This window comes from Cheilinus undulatus, linkage group 18 (assembly GCF_018320785.1).
Source record: "Cheilinus undulatus linkage group 18, ASM1832078v1, whole genome shotgun sequence".
In the NCBI taxonomy this organism is placed as follows: domain Eukaryota; kingdom Metazoa; phylum Chordata; class Actinopteri; order Labriformes; family Labridae; genus Cheilinus; species Cheilinus undulatus.
In genome coordinates, this window is record NC_054882.1 from 30,597,269 (window position 1) to 30,618,988 (window position 21,720).

Consider the following 21,720-nt stretch of genomic DNA (forward strand, 5'->3'; position numbering starts at 1 on the left):
GTGTAGTTTTCATTGACATAAAGTATGATAAATCATCAGAATCAAAACACATCATACCCTATGGCGCTAATGTAATCAACATCAGGAAACCCCAGGTCATATTAGCTCTAATGACAAGTTGCATATGTTTTTGGGTTGTTTAAGTTTTCATTAATACGTGTTAATTATGCCTTTCTCTTTTTGCCTAGATACGCTGTGAGGGAATCCGTCTTTTTCTGCTGTGGCTGCAGGCCCTGAGGGACAACTGTGCTGAGGAGCAGTTCCTTATCTTTGCATGTCTGGTGCCAGGATTCCCTGCTGTGCCCTCCTCTAGAGGGCCCTGCACCCTTGATACCATCATCTACAACCCATTCTCCAACCCCCCTGATGGTGACTATGGATGCTCTTCTTTTTAATGACAGTTTTATGTTGAGGTCTGAGAAGATGGTCATTATAATTGTGAAGGTTCATTTTTGGCAAAAGAGCTGTATCTGTTTTGTTGATTTTAACAGCAAAGGTTGTGCCTGAAGAGATTACCCCCCTGGTTCCAGCTGTGGTGGGAGAAAAGGTTGCAGATGACCAGACCTGTTACATCCTTGAAACCCTTCTCAAGTACATGGTCATCCAGGTAATAACTAATTAATCTAAGGAGAGGCTCCACATATATTTATCACAAAAGCCTCAGGGTGTCTTAAGCTCAAGGATAATTGAACTTGAGTTTAAGTTGTCAATATGTGGGAACTGCAGTGTCACTGGCTTTATTGTGGAGCAGGAAAACATGCAAGATGAAAGGATAAATGTAGAGATCTGTGATTAAAATTAGGGATGTGAAGATTAATTGATCAATCATGAAATGCTTTTTTAGCACATTTCTTCCTCATTCTGAGAAATTTAAGAATGAAAACTGAACGTCAGTTTTCTGTTTAATAAATACGTCTTATGAGATGCTGATTTACTGAACAGAGTCCTCAATTCAAAACAGGAAGTAAACACTGGAGATGGATGGAGCTGCGCTGGTCTGGGGTTATCATGTTATTCTTTTAGTTGAGAGCCTCCTTGTGGTGGAATTGTATCGGTGGGCATTTAAGTGTGCATTAATATCACAATAAATAATGCCCAGACAGCCTGCTTTGTGGGTTTGTTTACTGGGGTGAATGGAGGAAAAAAAATGTCCAAAGTCTGACTGAAGATAAAAAACACTTCATGGAGGTGGAGGCACCACTGTCTCTCTCCTCTTCTCTGCACTGCTTACTGTGACTGTCTGTTGGAGTTCAGAAACACAGACAAAAAAGAAAGGCCTACAGAGCGCTTAAGCCCTACCCTAATCAAATTTAAGAACAAAACACATTGGCTTTATGAATCAAAGAAAATCAAAGTGCAGTGACCTACCTTGGTCTGTCAGCTTAAGATTGTTGGAGTAGTATGCACTCTCTAGCTTTATTAATGTTTTTTTCTGCAATATAAAATAGATCTAACAGATGAAGTCAGGCCTTTTTAACAATTTTCCTCAAAACCTACTCATAATAAAACACTTCTGTCAAAATGGATTGTTGTTATATTTCCAAAAAGACAACAAAAAGTATCGATAAGAACTCAGTCGTTCAAAGTATGTGATATCAAAAAATGATCAAGGTAACAAAAACTTTGACAGCCTTTATGAATCTCCACTTTTTTTTAGATTTACAGCAGGTTATAACCACTGTACTGTGATAACTGTGATATAACGGGGATATTTTTGGTCATGGCTGAGATATACATTTTTAATATCATTACTTCTCTAAATTTGAAACTATTTTGTGCTTTCCTTTAAATTTTTGTTTAGGCTGCTATCATGGCAAGGTTTTCATTCTTTATAAGAATATCAGTGTTTTCATATGATAACTAGGTTAAATAATCATTGTGAGTTTATATTTAATTATATTGCTATGCCATTTAACACCACTATAAGGTACTGTAAAAACTTTGAAATGCATCTTAAAAATATATGAAAAGTGCATAAATTTGACCTGAGTTTGGACGTATCAACCCTGCAATTTATTTTTTGCAACTCTTTGATTCTTTGCATTGAAGGCTTTTATTGTCTCGTCCTTGTGTGCATAATTGGTGATACAAAAATTATTGAATATCGTATTTATTAACAGTTAGTTTCAGTCTTACTGAATGGGTTCTTCCTCCTAAACAAATTCCCATGAAAAGTTTTTTAAAACTAAAAACTATCTTCATTAATCACTGGTTATCAAGACAAAATAGCATCACCCACATAGCCAAAAAAAAAACAAAAAAACTCTCCTCCGTGTGTGTTTGTTTGTGCAGTGTGTTTTTTCACCAGTTTGTGTGCCAAGGTAAACTTTTTTCTTGCACAACAATAGGATAAAAAAACTGAATGCATCAGTTGTTAACTTCTTTGGAGTCTGTTATCTTGTGCATAGCTCTCTCTATGTAGTCTTTGTGCAGCCTTGAAACTATTGTGCTGTTTAACCGTCAGTGTTGGAGTGATCTTGGAACCATCTCCTCTCCCTGTAGCCTGACCTTGTCTGCCTTTGTGCTCTGTCTGCCAGGCATCCAGTCTAGAATGGAAGAACAAAGAAAACCAGGACACAGGCTTCAGGTTTCTCTTCAGCCTTTTCAAAAAGTACTACCTTCCACATCTGTTTCCCTCTTTCACCAAGCAAACAAATCTCTACAAGCCTTTATTAGGTAAGCTGACATAACAGTCTTGCAGTTTATTTTTGTCCTTCTGCTGAAGCCTTTTAAAACCTAGTTTTCTATTGTTGGTTTGTTGTACTTAGGTACACACACTGTACTTAAACTCAAGAGCTGCCACTTCTGCAGTGAAGACTCTTTTATTTCTAACATAGAAAACACAATATATTAAAAATGTGTTCATAACACTCAACACTAACAGCTTTTGCTGTGAGCAGAATAAGTGTTGCCTTGCTAAATGGTTTAAAGTATTGCTTTCTATTCTGTTGGCAAGAACTTTGGAAGAAGTAACCTTCATGATTGCTGTAGTTTGAAGTGGGACCTCAAGTTACTTTTCTATGTAACATTAATTTGTGATATGTACTTAAACTCAGGGTTCTTGTACCAAATGAAAACCTTTCATCTAGATAAACAATCACAATTCAGTTGCAGGTTTCCAGAAATGCATGGGACTCTTAAAACCCACACTGCAAGACTTATCATATACCAAGCAAGCAGTTCAATCACATTCAGAAACATTTATCAGTACTGCTTGTTCAGTTTCCTTCACTGCTCAAGTGATCAGAAATTGTCTTCATTTGTCATTCTTTTAGTTTTCTTTCCCTAAACCTCTCTACTCCTTGTTCCATTATTTTATTCATTTAGACTTACCCCACCACAGACCAAAACCCTTGTATGTGCCAGTAACACGGAACAATGAAAGCACCTTCTGCACCAGGGACCAGTACCTGGCACCTCGTGTGGCCTTCATCACCTGGCTGGTCACCTTCTTCCTGGAGAAGAAGTATGTCAGCAGTACTGCCATGGCGCAGAGCGCCAAGAACGGCACTGAGGTCATTCCCAAACTCATCCAGGTGAGCATGATGCATTGATATGATGTATGACTGTTAATGAGAACGGTAGAAGTGGGGCTTTCAAGAAAGGTTTTTGTACACCTCTGAGGAAAAATATTTTCAAATATATGCATCTATTTTAAATTCTTTAAACTACAAAAATACAAAATACAAGCTGAAAAGATTTTTCTTATTTGGGTTTATTTTTAGATTCCACACATAGGCAGAGGATAAGGAGTAGAGGAGGGAGCTCATATCTTTACAGACTTAAGAATGAACTTTTAGCTTATTATTGTGTAATACGGTACATGTATTTGTACTGTACCGATTGGGTACGGGCCTCTCGGTATGGTACAGACATGTACCAAACAGAAACATGTGGAATGAAGTTCATACACAGACAGAAAACCAGAGCACAACTCATACTGTCCTGGCAACCACACAACCACAGCAAACGACAGCAACAGCCTGAATATTCCCAGATAACAGTGTCGTGTTTAGGAAGACTTTGTTTCCCAGTAAAATAAAACAGTGGACAAAGACAAAAAAAGTAGCACTGACATTATTATTTAGCAGGTGTGTCGCTGACAGCACGCCATCCAGCTGATCAGTCAAAGCATTTGAAAAGGCTCCCGTCAAACAAGAACGTCACTGTAATGAGGAGGAACAATAAAAAGTCTCACCAGCTGGTTATGAACTTCTCATGATTTAAAATCTTTTCATTATAACAAAGGTGCTCTGGTTTTGAGAATGATAGTTCTAAACATGGTACCTTCAACTGTTAGCCTCGGAGGAGGGGGAGCGGGGACTCCATCATGTCTGCAGCTGTGTAATAGGTAAAGTTTCCCTCAGATTTCACACGGCTCTAACCTCTTTATCTGCCAGGATGGGCTGTGAAAAGTTCTGCTAAATTTTGTACTAGGTCCCATTGGTTAAAACACTAATACAGTGCTGAAGTCTGTGTTGAAATCAGCAGGATAGTCAATAAGTAGCATACTTAACAAGCTAACTTACGGTAATATGATGATGCATTCAAGCTGGCTGGGAAATTTTAGTGTTTAAAGAACAAATATAAATGTGTCAATTTATAAATTAAAATAACCTAGTAATTCAAAAATGTATTTATTTAGTAATATTTTTATTCATTGAAGACCTTTTGGAAGGAGATTGCAGCATCATTATTAATTTAAACGTAATTTACACAGCCTATTTATTTTAATACAATTTAATAAAACAAAAACAAAAAAAATAAATTCTGTCATTTATTCTCTTTAATTACCGTACTGAACCGTGACTTCAAAACCGAGGTACATACCGAATCAAAATATTTCTGTACCCCTACACCCCTGATTTTTACCTTTATTCAAAGTCATGTTTAGTCAGCTTGACCAGCCTCAGGAGTGTAACTTATGTTTAAGAAAAAGCTCACAGTTTCAAGATGCTGTGGCTGTCACACACTGCAGTTGTAAAATCAATAATTGGCACGTCTGTGCCGTTAATGGTTCGTCTATTAATGAGCACCAAGATGAGATGCTGCTGACAGCAGAATTACGCTCACTTAGGATCTGCCTTGCTTACCTGAATATTTCCACCCAGTGTCATGCCAGTGTATTGGTGGCAGCCTCAGTGTCACTTATAGCCTAACATTTTAACATGCAGTAGACACACAGACTCTGCATGTACAATGCTCTGTCTTCTTGCAGTTTTGATTTGCATCAAACAACACAGAATTCAGTTCAGTGTAATCTATATAGCACATTTTATACAAATGTAAACTCAATTTGCTTTGAAGATGCAAAACAAACAGACAGAAACAGAGATACAAAAATGAGTCAAGATAAACATGAAAATTCCTTGCACTAATCTGTACACCAGGGTTCCCCAATTAGTTTTTTCTGGGGGCCAAAATTTTTCAAGGACAGAAAGCCGAGGCCCAGACATGATTTCCACGGCTGCCCTATTATTATCCATGGATTTTCAAATTTACTGATTTACAAAAAAACTGAAAAAATAGTAAAGCACATTATTATTTCTTGATTGATATGTCAAATTATAGTTATTTACTTGAATTCATGAACAGAAAAATTAGTTTTACTGGTTGAATGTTATGCTTGATTATTTTCTGACTTCTCAGAGAATCCCAGTGAGCCGGCTGAAATTTGGGTATAGATAGGTGAATTCAGTTTGAAATTCCTCATTCCTGTTCAAAATGGTAAAACGTGGACAGCTCACTGAAAACGAAAGTGTCTGCATTAAAGCATTGCATGATGTTGGATGGTCTCTGATACAAATATGACAGGTGGTCTAATAAATTCGTTAAGCACTGTATATATATATATATATATATATACACACACACACACACACACACACACTAGTCTGCAGTCTTCCCCATGATTGTGTAGCCTACTGACCCAGACTGAGAGACCATTTAAAGGCTCAGGAAACCTTTGCAGGGGTTTTGAGTTAATTAGCTGATTAGGTTTTGACACCATGACTTTCCAATATTAACTTTTTTACAATATTCTAATTTTCTGAGTCACTGAAGTTTGGGTTTTCATTATCTGTAAGCCATAATATCAAAATTTCAAGAAGTGAAGGCTAGAAATATTTCACTCTGTGTGTAATGAGTCTATATATATGGGTTTCACTTTCACAAACGAGTGACAAGAAATATTGAACTCTTCATGATATTCTAATTTTTTGAGATGTGCTAGTATATATATATATATATACTTACACACAGAGTATGGCTTAATTAGCTACTTTAGACAGGATTTATTTGCAAGTAATCTAAACAGGTAAGTCATAAATATGCTGTCTTTGTATCAGGTGGCAATTTTTTCACATTTTTAACGTTTTTAAGACCCACTGATGCTAAATTTACAAGACTGGAATATCTGTTATAAACATTCATTCAGCATGATCATTTATTGCTTTAAAATGGCAACCTGTTGTCCACAATATCTAATCAGACCCTGAGATTATTTTACCTGAGTCCAGAAAGAGAGTGAGAGGAGGAGATGTTTCCCTGACTGCTGCGCTATTGCTGCTCAGAAAGCTATAAATCCTCACCTACTGAGTGAAAACTTGACTGATAAGTACATGTCTGAGCCACAACAGTCGTTCTTATGCATGTCCGTTCTCTCTGAGTCCCCCCGATTTACCTGCGCGCATCATGAAGTGGCCCATCTCCGTGCGTAATTATGTCTGTGAGCGCTGCCCCAAGACCAAAAATGCCGATCTCTCATGTCGTAGGACAGCGTGTCCAGGTTAGGAATACATTTTCAGATATAAACAATTGTTTTATTGTTATGAGAGTAATTTTTACCATATTTTGACGTGACCAGGAGTCAAATATGCGTAGGATTTATAAACGATGTCCCGTTTAAACGTTAATGATCAAGACCATAATTGCACGTCTTGTTGATGTAAAATTAAATTGTAAGTAAATAGATGTAGTTGATATTAGTTTGGCATTACAGATTCTTTATAACGAGAGATTAAATAAGACTGACATTGAACTGAATCACCAAAGCGAGATATATGTCTGCGTTTGGGGCTGACAGACTTTTACGCAGGGAAAGTGTTTGCTGTCCTGAGAGCAGCTGTTTTAATCCCCCCGCAGGGATAGAAGTTTGGTTTTACAAGGCAAAAACCTCTGACATTTGCTAAGGTCTGAGATGCAGAAAACTAGTCAGAGATGCAGAAAGGGCTGGACTCAATGAGAGTCCGTGTAGCTGCGCAAGGTGGTTAAATTCTTCATCTTCAACAAAATAATCAATATTAAATTAGACAATAAATACTTCTTCATTCTTAAAAGTCATGCAGTCTGTGTCACGCTCTTTTTGGGTGGCATGTTTGCAGAGTTGAGGTGATGAAGCAGTCTGCCGATGCTCCTCCCTGCTCTAAAGAGAGTTCAACGTCTAACGCATTTATTGCATAGTATTACGACCTTTCCTTGCTATAATTATAGAAAGATCATGGTAAATGAGTGAAAATTTGTATTTTAAACACCTAGAGGGTAAAAATTAAAAATTAATATATATTTTTTTAATTTCCATCTTTTTTCCCAAATGTATCGCGGGCCAGATGACACCTGCTGGCGGGCCGGAAGTGGCCCACGGGCCGCCATTTGGGGATTGCTGCTGTACACCATTTACTTTCGTATACTAATGTTAGAGTTTCCTGCAAAGTAGCATACTCCATTCACAATTCTCTGCACTAAACTCCCAGGCAAAGGCTTGAGAGAAAAGCAGTGTTTTAAGGCCACTTTCTAGCCAAGAACTAGGTGTTTCAACAGTCTTCAGGTCAGCAGGCAGCGTTTTCCAGAAGGACTGCACCATAGTGACTAAACGCACTTTAGTCAGACTTAGTTTTAAATTTAGGTACATTCAGGAGGCCCATGCCTGATGATCTCAGGGGTCTGGTTAGATGGTAGTCAGCAAGAAGGTCAGAAAGATATTGGGGTGCCATACACAGTAAAAACTGGAGTGTTGAAATTTTTTAGTGTTCAGAGTTGATCAGTGTCAGTGTTGATCTATTCATTGTTAGTCTAACTCTGTAAGGAGTCTTTTAATCTACAGGAATTTCAAATCTGGGAGTTGGAGTTTTCCCATCATGCTCTTGAGCAGATTGTTTAGATGTGTTTTAGGTGTATTTTTATGGGTTTAGGTGCATTAAGATGTGTTTAGATGTTGCCTTTTGAACAGTAATCACTGTTGGTATCACTATACTCATGTTTCTGGTGGATTATTGTTGTTTATTATGTTAGACATCCTGCACCATGAGTGAAGATATCAACTGAGTTGGTTGCTTGCTGCCAGTGACAAAGGCTTGTTTTCAAAAAAGATGTAAAGCTGAGTTTAATCAAAGAGTGCATCCTAGCTCTGAATGTGTATTTTTTTGCTCCATGCCAGGAGACACCTGGTTTTGCCACAGCTTGCAGGGGCAAGGCCGCAATCTTGTATCTCCATTTTTCATCATTTAAATTATTTAAATCGACTATTGTTTTGTTTTGGGGGTTTTTTGTAACAATTTTTAAACCAATAAAAATGTCAGAAAGATGTCAACTATGACCATTTAATTACCTCTTAAAAAAAACTCAGCTGTATTAATTTTTTTCATTCCCTGGTAAGTAGCGATTTGGGATATATGAGGTTTTGATCTGACAGCAATAAACTATTAAATACAAGGTGGTAATACTTAAATACTTTAACTTACAAACAAAATGAAAGGGATTAAGATACTGTTGTGTTAGAAGTCCACTTTAATGTATAAAATAACACTGTAAATGTTAGATATTAACATTATAAGAGAGTTAAAATATCCACACTTTCTAAAGTGTGAATTCAACCTGAAACTGTTGAAAATTCTAAAACTCTGAAAGTGTTAAATTTAGCACTATGGGAGTTGAAATAACACTAGTTATGTTGCTGTTAACCATTCAGAGCTTTATTGACAACATGTAATATACTGAAATCAATTCTGTACTAAACAGGAAGTCATGAAGATTTTTCAGTACAGGTGTAATTTTCAATTTTGATTGCTCCTGAAGTGGCAGAATGGCATGCTTCAGGTCATGTGACTATCATTGAATGTCCTGTGATGTGATTATTGCACACATCACCCTCACAGTTGTAAAACATTTTTTTGTCCAGCTCTAATGCATGCTAACATCATTACACTTTCTTTGTTGCCCAGACTGTCACTGCAGGCAGTAGCAGCCAGGAAAAGGATAAGACATCAGATGGGGATCCAAATGGACCAGCAGGGGAGCCTGAGAAGAACCACTCCAACAGCAGCACACTGTCAGACCGACGGCCAAGTGATTCCAGTTTGTGTAGCATCGAAGAGGAGCATCGCTATGTCTATGACATGGTGCATGCCATCCTATTGTCCACTAGGGATAATGTGAATTTTGTCAACGAAGTCTTCCACCAGGTACATTGAGGTCACCAAGCAATATTTTTTTTTTCAAACTGAAAATATTTTTTACATTTTAAATCATGACAATACACACTGGATTCTGACACTGTGATGGGATGTACTGTGCTGCCCTCTGCTGGCCACTTGTTCACACTACTTACTGAAACTTCTCCTATTAGTCCTGAATTAAAGTCTGTTTTCTCCCCATTTTAAGGCCTTCTTGCTGCCTTCCTGCGAGGCATCAGCAACCAGGAAGGTGATCAAAGTCTACAGGAAGTGGATCCTTCTGGAGAAGCCCAGCTTCATGATGGAGCCGGACAAAAAAACCCAGATAGATGAAGTGGACGAGAGTTCTGGGCACACACTTGGCACAGAGACTAACAGCATGCATGCACAGGTAAAATGATCAGATCGCAAAAAACAAATGTGCTTTTCCTTTTAAGTAAAAGGTCCAAAAGGTTTGACAGTACAGCTCTGACACTTTTAGATTAGATTTTTGTGCACACTGACAGAGAATATTTATTCTTTATGTAGAAATTACACAGACACACTATACAAGAGGATGTCTTTTTGTTTTACAGGTAAAATATAAGTCTCAAAAGTTGTTTTTTTACCTTTTTTATTCAGTATTTATGTTTTAGTAATTTGTGACTCAAAGGTCTCTTCAAAACATGCCAATAAATCACATGCTATGTTCTGTAGAGACTAAAAACAACATGGATTGCCAGCTTACCACAACAATTTTTTAACAAAAATTCAAACTTTATTCTATATTAATATCTTATTTTGTAAAATATTTGCTTATGTATTCAGGCTTAATGACTCACCTGTCTTTTGTCAACCAGACAATAGAGGGTCATGGCCACAAGCGGTCCTCCAGCTGGGGGCGAACGTACTCGTTCAGCAGCGCCATCAGTCGGGGCTTTCTCACTGAGGAGCAGAACAGGGATGTCAAGGCTGGTGTTCAGCCCACACTACAGGTCTGTCTCAGTGTTTAGAGGTGTGTTTGTATCCTCTGACTACAGCAGTTGTGATAACAGTTTAACCGTACACACGGTATACCTGACACTAATGCAAATACGTGTTGTTTCCTTTATCTTTGTCTTCCTCTTTGCTTATATTACTATGTTCATACACCTGAATTTGTAGGTATTCCTGACCAACTCATCCAATGTGTTTCTGTTGGAGCCCTGCCAGGATGTACCTAAACTACTGGACAACCAGGTTGAAGTGTGCAAGGGTGTTCTCAGCATCTACAGGCACATGATCATGGAGCACACAATGAACACACAGACATGGTCAGTAAGATAACCATAAACAATGAAGATTTTTCCAGTCATTCCTCCATTTATCTCTAATCTAATCAGGTTCAATATGATCATTCTCTATCACTATCTACTTTTTCTTGGTTGACACTGTTCTAATTTCCTGTCTGTGTTCTGAAGGGAGCAGTTGCTACAGGTACTGTTGAGGATCACAGAAGCAGTGATGAAGAGGCCACAGGAAAACCAAAGAAAAGACAGCTTTGCTGAAAGTTTAGCCTCGATACTCTTTAGGGTATGTCTAGTTTACACATCAACTGATTTGATGGATCGATGATGTTTGATGGTTTATCATAATAAATACTTACAGGACTTGGAGTATTTATATTTGATTACAGAACATTTATAAATGTTTCTGGACAAGTTACCACCAGTTTATTCCCAGTGCTGTTTCAAGGCGTAATATTTATGCCACTGTGAAGTTTCACCTTCAGTATGAATGTCACAGACTAGTCAAGGGGGATTGAAGTGATCCCCCTCTGTGCTGGCTTCAGACGTAGTAACAGAAGCATTACAGCGCTGAAACTGGATCAGTGGAGCAAGCAGGGGAGCACAGCACTAGGTCTCTTTGTTTGTCTAAAGGCCAACTCAAAATACACAAATTTAGATGGATTTTGGCAACGTTTTGCAACGTTGCAGTTCATCATCAAACCTCAGGCCCAATTATGACCATTGGTAACCACAAATGGAATTGTAGTGTGACATAATTAACAATGCATCCAAGACGCCTCATGACCACGAATCAAAAAGACTAGCATGTCATAATTTTTCTTGCATCATCGTCTTGTTTGACACCCTGACCTGGCGTCAATGACATGATACCTGATGCCCACCAGCAGAAGAACATTTGCTCCTTATCTTTGCATCATCATTTACCAGAGTAACATTATACAAGTCCCCACTTTTCTCCCTCTGGGGATTTATGTGTACATACAGGGATTTTCTTGACATGTTATCACAGCCATAGCTCAAGTTCTATATATACACTTGTGTGGCCAGGCTGTCAACCAAGATGGGTCAAGATTATAGTTGCATAGCATGACATGGTGCCGTTGTGAACAATCAAAAAAAATTGTTTTGTCAGAGCCGGCCTTATGTGTGTGTTCCTGGGGAAGCTCCCACTGTGCTGTGCTCTCTTGCACTTCCATAATAAGCTGTAGTGGAATCAATATGAGTCTTAAGGCATAGTGACGGTGGAGTTTTGTTATGGCACCATGGCAGAAATGTGTTGTGAAAAAGGCTTGTGTGTCCATGACATAAATGCAAAGACACACTACACAAATGTGATGCATCAGCATGAGAATTAGGTAATACATTTTTCCCTGTCTCATTTTGCATGCAGACCATTATTGTGGCATGGGTGCGGGCCAACCTGTGTGTATTTATCTCCCGGGAGCTGTGGGACGAGCTGCTGGCAGTGCTGTCCTCTCTTACCTGCTGGGAGGAGCTGGTGACAGAGTGGGCCAGCATCATGGACTCACTGACAGCTGTGCTGGCACGCTCCGTTTATGGTCTGGACATGGCCAACCTGCCTCTGGACAAACTCAGCGAACAGAAGGAGAAGAAGCAGAGAGGACGTGGTGAGAGGAAGAAATGGGGGAAGAACCTAAGATGTTTAAATTGGGTGAAAAAAAAAGTTTGAGTGCTGGAAAGAGCATAATAAACGAACAGTTTAGTTGTTACACTGCTGATCAGCATCTGCATTTTCTAAAAATTCAAAAAGGCACCTATCTAAATAATTTGCTCAGGTTACCATGCATGAAGCTTCTTGAAGGTCTATTCATTAATTGTATATAACTTGAATAGATTACCACCCCCAATAAAACCTGGTTAAAAGTTTTGATTGTTTGATAATCAAAATGCATACAGTTACATCTTAAGAACTTAGTATATCATGGAAAAAGTTCACCTTTTTCCTGTGGTTTAATGCAACAAGTGAAACTTCAGTATTTTTTAGATTTATCTTAGCAAAGTGAAAAATGTCAAGACTTTCTTTGTTATTATCTTGATGATTACTGCTTTCGGCTCATGAAAATCAAAAAGTCCACTATCTCAAAATGTTAGAATATTGTAGAAATGTATAATTTGCAAAGATTTCCTGAGCCCTCATTCTCTCATTCTGGTTCAGTAAACACAACTGCAATAATGGGACTGTTTACATCAGTGTTACTCAACCAGAGAGCCAAATAGTTAGAAAGTGCCTCTGCGGGAGCCACAATCTAAGCGGTGAAGCAAAAACAGCTTGAAGTGGCAATGACAATAAAGACTGCTGGAAGGGGAAGTTCTCTAGAAGACAATCACTGACACCCTTCACAAGGAGGGAAAACCACAGAAGGTCATCACTGACAGAGCAGGCTGTTCTCAGAGGCTGTATCAAAGCATATTCATGGAAAGTTAACTGAAAGAAAGTGTGTACAAGCAACAGGGATGAGCTCAGCCTCCAAAGGATTGTTAGACAAAGCAGATCCCAGAACAAAGGGGAGTTTCAGAAGGAGTGGACTGAGGCTGGAGTCAGTGGATCAAGAGCCACCATAAAGATGTGTCCAGGATATGACCCACAAGTGTTGTGTTCTTGCTGTCGAGCCAATACTGAACCACAGCGGTCCAAAGTCCTGTTTTCAGTGAAAGTAAATTTTTCATTTTATTTGGAAACCAAGGTCCCAGAGTCTGGAGGAAGGTCAAAGAGGCACAGAATCCAAGGTGCTTTATGTAAAGTGTTTACAGTTTGCATTGTCAGTAATGGTTTGAGGTGCCATGTCATCTGCTGCTGTTGGTTGACTGTGCTTTATCACATCCAGTGTCACTGTGTCCGCCACCTACTAGGAGATTTTAAAGCACTTCATGCTTCCATCTGCTGAGAAGCTTTAAGGAGATTCTGAGTCCCTTTTTAGCAAGACTTGGCACCTGCCCACAATGAAGCCAAAACTACCAGAAACTGGTTTGCTGACTGTGGTATTCCTGTGCTTGATTGGCCAGCCATCTGGCCTGACCTGAACCCCAAAGAGAATGTCAAGTAAATGTCAAGAGTAAGATAAGGGACACCAGACTCAATCTAGATGAGCTGAAGGCTGCTATCAGAGCAACCTGGGCATCACAACACCCCAAGTGTGTCACAGATTGATTTGCTCCATGCCATGTTGCATAGATGCAGTTATGTGTGCAAAAGGAAGTCCAACTAATTACTGAGTGTGAGCATAATTTTCCAGAAGGTCAATATTTCTGTATTTTAAATCCTTTTTTGGACTGTTGTTTTGTGATATTCTATTTTTAGATGGTGGAATTTTTGAGTTTCATGAGCTGCAATTGTCTCGCATATTGCAAGTTAGTGGATCTAAACCCAAAACTGATACTTAGCACAAAATGCATGCTAAAACACTGGTAATCACAGTGTCTTTTTGCTTTCAGGAGTGATTCAGGACTCCCAAAAGGCAGCAGCAGTAGCACGTTCCTTCTCACTAAGTTGGCGGAACCAAGGTGAGCAGAGCGGACCAGCAGTTCAGGAGCCCATGAGGACTCGCTCCGCCACCACATCAGGAGCTCCTGGTGTAGAAAAAGCACGTAACAATGTCCGACAGAAAGCCTCTGGTAAGTTCTTGTTATAATACTGATAACAGTATTACTGCTGTAAGTTTCCATACCAAAAATAAAACACAAAGGGGTGGCTTTTATAAGACATTACGCATGTACATAAAATTCTATACCCATGCTGTGTTAATCTTCTTGCTTTGTGTGAGCCAACAACACAGTGCTGATAAGCCTCAGGAGCACAGCCTCAGACCACAGGGTTTATCAGATGTATTGACTGTGTGTGTAAGCCTTCAAACAGGTCCATGTGTACGCTAGCCCAGGTGTCATTGAAAGGCCCAACACCAAAGACAAAGAGGCTACAGATGGCCCCCATTGTTCCCCTCACATGTCACTGGCCAATGTCAACATGTTTCTATGTCATCTCAGTTACAGGCATACAGCACAATCCCCCAGACGACATGTCAAAGGCCAGCTTTGGACACTCATTGTCATTAGCTCAATTTCAACACCGCAAACACCCCTTATCTGATGGCAATGTGGCAGGCTAATTATAAGTTGAGCTGGAAGGCAGTTGAGAGGTAACTAGCTGCAGTGCCTGTCTTGCTCGTCTTAATTTTGTCTAGACAGAATCTTAATGTGGAGGATAAAAGACAGAGATGAACCCTCTGCGTTTCCTGCCCTTCCGCCCCTCCAATTACCACCAACGTACAAAAATGACGAGCTTGTTGAGCTAGGAGCAGATGTGTTTGTGCCTCAAGAATGAATTCTTAGAAGGGATTTTGGTGTGTGTGTGTGGCTGTGCTGGCACATCTATTATGTGTCTTGTGTGCATGTTAATGCACCTATTCTGTTAGTCTGTTTATTTGTATCTGTGTGCAAGCAAAGATGGACATTAAACACTACCGCTTCAAATTCCCTTCCCTTTCTTTGGCCTAATTGGATTTCTCCCGCATTGATCTTCAAAGGCCCGGCAACCCTCCTCCCTACTCCTCAAGAAAAGCCCACACATCAATTGCACGGCAGTTTTTGATAGTTTCATTAAGAGTGTAATTAATGCTCATTAATATGCATAAATGGGAAGCAGTGGCGGGCTGTTGCAGAGACGATGTATCTCCCTGAAAGGCATAATTAAAGTGTGCTGAAAACAGAGAATAGAACTGTCCTCTTTCATTGCTCTCTTTGAGATCAAGTCTGAAGTGCCAGCCAGATACAATGGCACTGCCTCAGCATTGACAACTGTCAAAACTTGGCTGTACTTGTGCATGCAAATAAAAACTAATATTGATGTGAGCTCTTGTCTAAAAAAGAGGCTGGTATCTTATTATGGTACTCATTAAGGTTCTCCAACTTCAGAGAGCCATTTGAGTCATCTTTCACTCAGCCGCTGAGTTGTTGTAATCTTCTATAACTTTACAAGTTAACGTCTATGGTGTGTGATGATAAGATTTGGAAGGAAATGAGATCAAATGTAGGTTTGCCCTGTACAAGGTTTGTTATTTTTTATTATTATTTAATTCATAAATTGAAAGGATTCTATTGAAAAGACCACATTATCCAAAAATACTCCCAATAACACCATCCATCAAACAGTGAATGTAAAGTGAATTTAAACAGAAATCTCAATTAATTAAATACATTCTTCTAGATTTGTTCAGTTTTGCAAAGAGGGCTGCATGAATAATCGGGAGAAAAATCAAGGACTTGATGTATCTGCACATGCAATCTCATTTCTGAATGGTTGCAATTTTCTTGTTCTTAATTCTCTTTGCAGTCATGTGTTTATTTTTCCTCTTTAGAAAAATTAAAATTCCTTTATCAGTCACACAGTTTAAAGCAAAACACACATTTAACTTATTAGTCAGGCAAATAAGGGTAAAGAGAGTAAGGAAGACATGAACCAAACACGCGCCAGGATCAAGATTTAATCCCACAACCAGATCATTGAGGATCGACCCCTTGTGTATAGGTAACTGATCCACCAACTGAGTTAAACCGGCGCCTTGAGCTGCAGTTTTCACAGGAACGAAAAAAATAAGGGACACTGAGGGAAAAAGTAAAGAAATGATGCTACACTGGTATCACATAGAGGGACACATTTTGAAGTTTGGAGGTTTACAACCTGCCAATGATGTACAAGTTGCAATTTGCAAGTTATGCTTTGGCATTGTGACAATGCAGCAAGGTAATACCCTAAATGTCATAACCACCTGAAACATCGCCACCAAATCCAGTAAGAGTTAAAAACAAAGAACAAGGTAACCACTATACAAACTCCCAGCTGCCAAACCACCCAAACCTCAAGCAGTGTACAGTACCTTTAAGTACAGTACTCAATGTATTATAAAGCTTTGCATTATCTATTATTAATGTTATTCACTTCAAGTGTTCCAAAAAACAAAAGAGAGAAGAGACAATGACCCTCATTTATCAAACCTGTGTACTCTGTCGGTGTACGATCATGTCCACTCACAGACAGAAATCGGCATTTAGCAGTCTGGATGTAAGCACAAGAGTTCCTCAAATACCATGCCAGCTTTCAGCTCATGTACGCACAATTTTAAGTCAGTGTGGACTTACTGTGCAGTGTAAATCTGGCAGGGTTAGATTTAGGTTTAGAATTTTTGAAAGGCGTTAAGAAGCACGCATTTCAGTTTATTTCTTAGTTGTTTGTTAGAGTTGATGAACAAACATTTCTTTCTTGATTTACTTTAAAAAAGAGAGAGAGAAAAGCTGCTTTCCATAATTAATAAGTTCTTGTAATAAGTGTTTGTACTTTTGTAAGGTGACCTTGAGTGTCATGAAAGGCGCCCTTAAATAAAATGTGTTGTTATTATTATTATTACTTCCAGTATACACAGTAACATCACTCTGGGAAATATAATATTGATATTCAGAAAATGATGAAACTCGAGAGTAAGTGAATTAAACGTTAGGTTCTTAAATAGGAAATACGTTTTAAACTGCTGTGGCTGAATGAAGTTTTTAACTGAAAGAGGAGTATTTTACATTATTTTAACAAATTAACTGTATAAACCTGGAGTGTGTGTTTCAGAGCTGACCATTCAAGAACACAAAACATTCGTTTAGATTGGATGATAATCAATCAGTATGTCTGTAGACTTAAATCATCAATCTAATCCACTACTGTGTGTTAACTGCGTGAACACACAACTATAGCCTTTAAGACAGAGACAGGATCTCTTCCAGTGCTCTAAACTGTAAAAAATTAGAACTGATTTGTTTCTTAAAGGAAAGACTTTAAAACTAACACTTAATTTGTGTGTGTGGCCTACTGGACATTTCAGGCTTTCTTAAGTCTCTTTTCAACTCTCATGAATAGTTATAAGAGGGAAGTCTATTGCCGCCGTATATCAGCATATCACTGCCCGTCACTTATAATAACATGAATGATAATACTTGAAAGTGACGTATCCTAGCCACTCTCTTCTCAGGCTGGGGTCCATTTGGCCTCTTTTTGTCTGGGTTTATTTATTTGTTTAAAGGATCCCCATTAGTTGCTACAGGGTTGCAACTAGTATTCCTGGGGTCTGTCAAAATCAACATTTTATATGATATTACATTAGATATTCAAATTGAATCCGACATTTAGTTCTCATGCAGTCATGGTCTCCCACAGTCAAAACCCACAACCCATTCAGAGGCTAATATCGACACTTGCAGCGACATTACCTACTACAGTATATTCAATATGAGGAAAACAGAGAAAACGGTGAAGTAAATATGATCTTTTCCTATGTAAGAATGTCTCACTGGTAATACTTTCCATTCAGCAGTTAGTTAATGACATTGGTTTATGACATAAAAAAACTGTAGAAACAGACAAGTAACAATCAGCGGTGAATCACCTATTTTTAGAGTTCATGTTCATTTTATACAAATATATTTCTTAAGTTCATTTTTAAAGTGCATTTTTGTGTTAGATCTTTTCAAAGTACATGGTAATTTATTCCACAGAGTGGAAGCCCTGTACATAACGGTTTTCTGCTTAGCACAGGTTCTTGAAACAGGAACAACAACATGACCGTGTGTGGCCTGCCTTATGTTATGGCTGTGTGCTATTGATGTATGAGATCCTGCTATAAAGGCTTTTTGGCTTTGTTGTAGTGATTATCCAATGAAAAAAGACTAAGAGATTCATGGATAATCTATCCTCAACTTTTAGCCAGGACAGAGCTTCATGCATAGTATCGGTGCTCGTCCTAAAAGAATAGTGACGTGCTGAACAAGCAGCTTTGTTTTGCATAAGTTGGAGTTTGTGCAGGTCTTTCCTAAATGCACATGACCAGATGACAGAATAAAAATCAAGATGAGACAACACTAATGATTGAATAACTTGGCTGACTGTAGTATCTGTCATAAAATATGCACACTTTCTTATGCTGGACAGAGCTCTTCCCATTTTAGTTAAAATACTGCTATTATGATGGGACCAATTTAGCTGTTCATCTATGGTTACACCAAGAAGATGGTTGAGTGGTTTAAGGCACTACTCGTGTGCACGGGTGGCCCGGGTTCGAATCCGGCCTGTGGCCCTGTACCGCATGTCTCTCCCCACTATCTTCCCTGTTTCTGAGTCTGTCCACTGTCCTTCCTCTATCAAGTAAAGGCATAAAAATGCCCAAAAAATAAATCTTAAAAAAAAAAAGTACACTGAGATCTATTAGTTAAGTAACTCTCTATCCACCTAACTGCCTCTGCCTTGAACCCATAAGCTGTGATTTTTTTCAATAGAAGTGTGTGATCAATTACATCAAAAGCAGCACTAAAATCTAACAGTACAGCACCTACAACACTCCTGTTATCTATTTGGTACAGCCAGTCATTGGTCATGTGTGTTAATGCAGTGCAAGTTGAGTGTCCAGCTTTGTAGGCATGTTGAAACTGAACATAATTTATTAACAGAAAAATAGTTTGAAATCTGAGAAGATACAAGTTTTTCCATGATTTTGCTGGAAGAATACTAATAGGTCTCCTGTTTTTTACCAGTGAAAGTTTTTCTGTTGGGTGCTGCTTCTTTTAATAGATACAACATACTGTTTTGTTGCCATCTTAAGGACTGTCAAGATTTTTCACCCCACGATGTAGTTGTGATTGTCTTATAATCTGAATATAAGGAATTAATATAATATATACAAGTTATGTATCGGGAGTAAATAAATTACATATTCTGATATCAGCAGGAGTCTGGTTGTCTGCTACAATGCTGTTCACCTCAGCAGTGATTTCCCTCCACATGAGATGTCTGTGATTCACTTTAAGGCTGAGAAACAGTATTTTTAATTTTATGACCTGGACATTGAAACCACAATAGAGGGATTGGTCTTAGGCCGGATTATGTACATCCATTTCATAAACTTTGAGGGTGTGGCCGGCTGAACCGTGTTATTTAAATGACAGTTGTTCAAACGTGGTCCTTGTTGTAAGGGGATTTCTACACCCAAATCTACGCAGTTTTCTCTGATAGCTGGGGGCTGTTGTATTCACAAAAGACTGATGAGTTTAAGTTTAGCACTTACAAATTATTTCATTTAAAGCCCAAGAGAGCAGGCATTTTTATTAGAGGGGTTTTTTTTTTGTTGAAAAACTAAGAATCCATTTGAGAGAACCCTGATCTAAATTCTTTGGGGAGAAAACTATGATTCACATTTCATCAAATACATGCCGCCCTAATTGTAAAGCAATAAAGTTTACTCCATTTACTGCGTAACAGTTTTTTCGTGTTTGTTTCATTTTAATTTTGTATTTATTTGAACTGGAAATAGACTAAGAAGGCAGAGCGGTTCTATTTTTGAGCCTGCAGATTAATCCGATTGCTATATGAATTCACTGACCAGTATAGCCAATGTAAGCAATATGTAACTAGATTCAGGTTCCCAGAATATGCTACCGTCATCCAGTTTTTGATGAATAAAGTCCATCTATCTCCTGTCTGCCTGTCTACCTAGCTTTTTTCAACTTTTGTTGATTAATTTAGTTTCAGCTGTACAATGTGTCACAATTGTTTGTTAGTTCTAACTTCATACTAAACATTTTCTTTGTTTTGCCTTTCTTTTTTTTTCTTTGACTGCTTTGTAAACTGGTTCATTATGTTGAATATAAATGATGTTTATGTTGTTTTTCCTTTCGTAAACACAACAGCTCAGGTTTTGCTTTTAGTCCAAACAAGTTTCCATTCAAGCACATATACAGCTTCAGTTATTTTAATCTAGGTTTGAAACAATGTTTCTTCTGGGTTTAATCTATTCTTAAGGGCCATGGTAGTATTTGGGGGGGGTTGTCTGTCATACATATCTGATCTGACTACCACACTGAACTTGTTAATGTTGATTCTGGTTCTGCTTTGCTGTGCTCTGGACTTTGCTGTTATTGAATACTGTCATCTTCCCTTTACCTCTTTTCTGTTTCCACCTCTTTGTTCTCTTTTTCTCTGATGGAAGCTAAGCGAAGCCAGTCAATCAGCAACTGTGTCCATCTATACGAGGCTTTGCCCACTACTAAAAGCGTTCCTATGCTGCTCCACACTGTGAGCTCTTTCTTGCCTGGTATCTCTTCTGGTAACTCTGCTTGCTCTCACAGACTCTCAGGTAAAGTGTATTCTGAGAGTTGCATGTGTATTTTTGACCTCCGTCCTTCTTTTTCATTCATTCGTCACTATGTGTTTCACAATTTTCTGTCTGTTGTGTTGGATTTGGATCTGAGCGGTCTATTTTTAACTGGAACAAGCCTTTCTTCTGGTTACTTACTGGGAAATGTACAATTTCTAAGGCAGCCCTGTACTGGGTAGTTAAACCGTCTGTAACAACAGTGTCTGCATCATAACTGCATGTGTCCATGTCATACTCTCCCATGTTATAACAAATGTTCCAATGCCCACATGTTGCACTGTTTTCAGGTCCATAAATATAACAAATGATTCATCTCTCTTTCCTTTTTTTTTTTTTTTTTTGCTCATTCTTGTGACTTTGCCTTACCCTGTCTTCCTTTCTCCTGTCTGTCAGATGTCGAGGAGTGTCAGCTGTCAGAATGTGGGGGAGAAGAGGAGCTTGGAGGTGCAGAAAGCCCTCTGCCACGTAGCAGCAGCACCTCAGACATCACCCAACAAGTGTCTGAAACTTTACCAGGTAGAACCTGAGGCAGTCCACACAGCTTTATATACAAAATGAGACAGTTAAATAGCTCTACACATACCGGTATCCATGACTTGGGGTGCTTATCATTTTGTTCTTTCAAAGGGTAAAGGGGAACCAGACCACAGAGGTGTATTCTTTTGATCTGTTTTTTACCCTTTTTTATAAGGTTATTTGACAGGGTGAGTGCTCCTTAATGAACCAAAACAACTCGAAATAAGCTAGAATGTGCCTTGAACAATATTTTTTGTCTATTGCCCTTAGCCAGATGTTAAAAAA

General features: G+C 38.6%; 1 protein-coding gene across 3 annotated transcripts in view; it reads left to right on the forward strand.

Annotated features, from left to right (window-relative positions):
• Window positions 1–21,720, forward strand: part of ralgapa2 (Ral GTPase activating protein catalytic subunit alpha 2) — a 124,502-nt gene that overhangs the window by 35,132 nt on the left and 67,650 nt on the right. For all 3 annotated transcript variants that reach the window (XM_041812394.1, XM_041812392.1, XM_041812393.1), the window contains exons 6-17: window positions 189–369; window positions 492–607; window positions 2,538–2,676; window positions 3,328–3,536; window positions 9,219–9,458; window positions 9,658–9,840; window positions 10,289–10,423; window positions 10,593–10,741; window positions 10,889–11,000; window positions 12,108–12,345; window positions 14,171–14,350; window positions 21,313–21,435. In XM_041812394.1, the coding sequence (XP_041668328.1) occupies window positions 189–369; window positions 492–607; window positions 2,538–2,676; window positions 3,328–3,536; window positions 9,219–9,458; window positions 9,658–9,840; window positions 10,289–10,423; window positions 10,593–10,741; window positions 10,889–11,000; window positions 12,108–12,345; window positions 14,171–14,350; window positions 21,313–21,435 (2,005 nt within the window). The remainder of the gene's footprint in view (window positions 1–188; window positions 370–491; window positions 608–2,537; window positions 2,677–3,327; window positions 3,537–9,218; window positions 9,459–9,657; window positions 9,841–10,288; window positions 10,424–10,592; window positions 10,742–10,888; window positions 11,001–12,107; window positions 12,346–14,170; window positions 14,351–21,312; window positions 21,436–21,720) is intronic.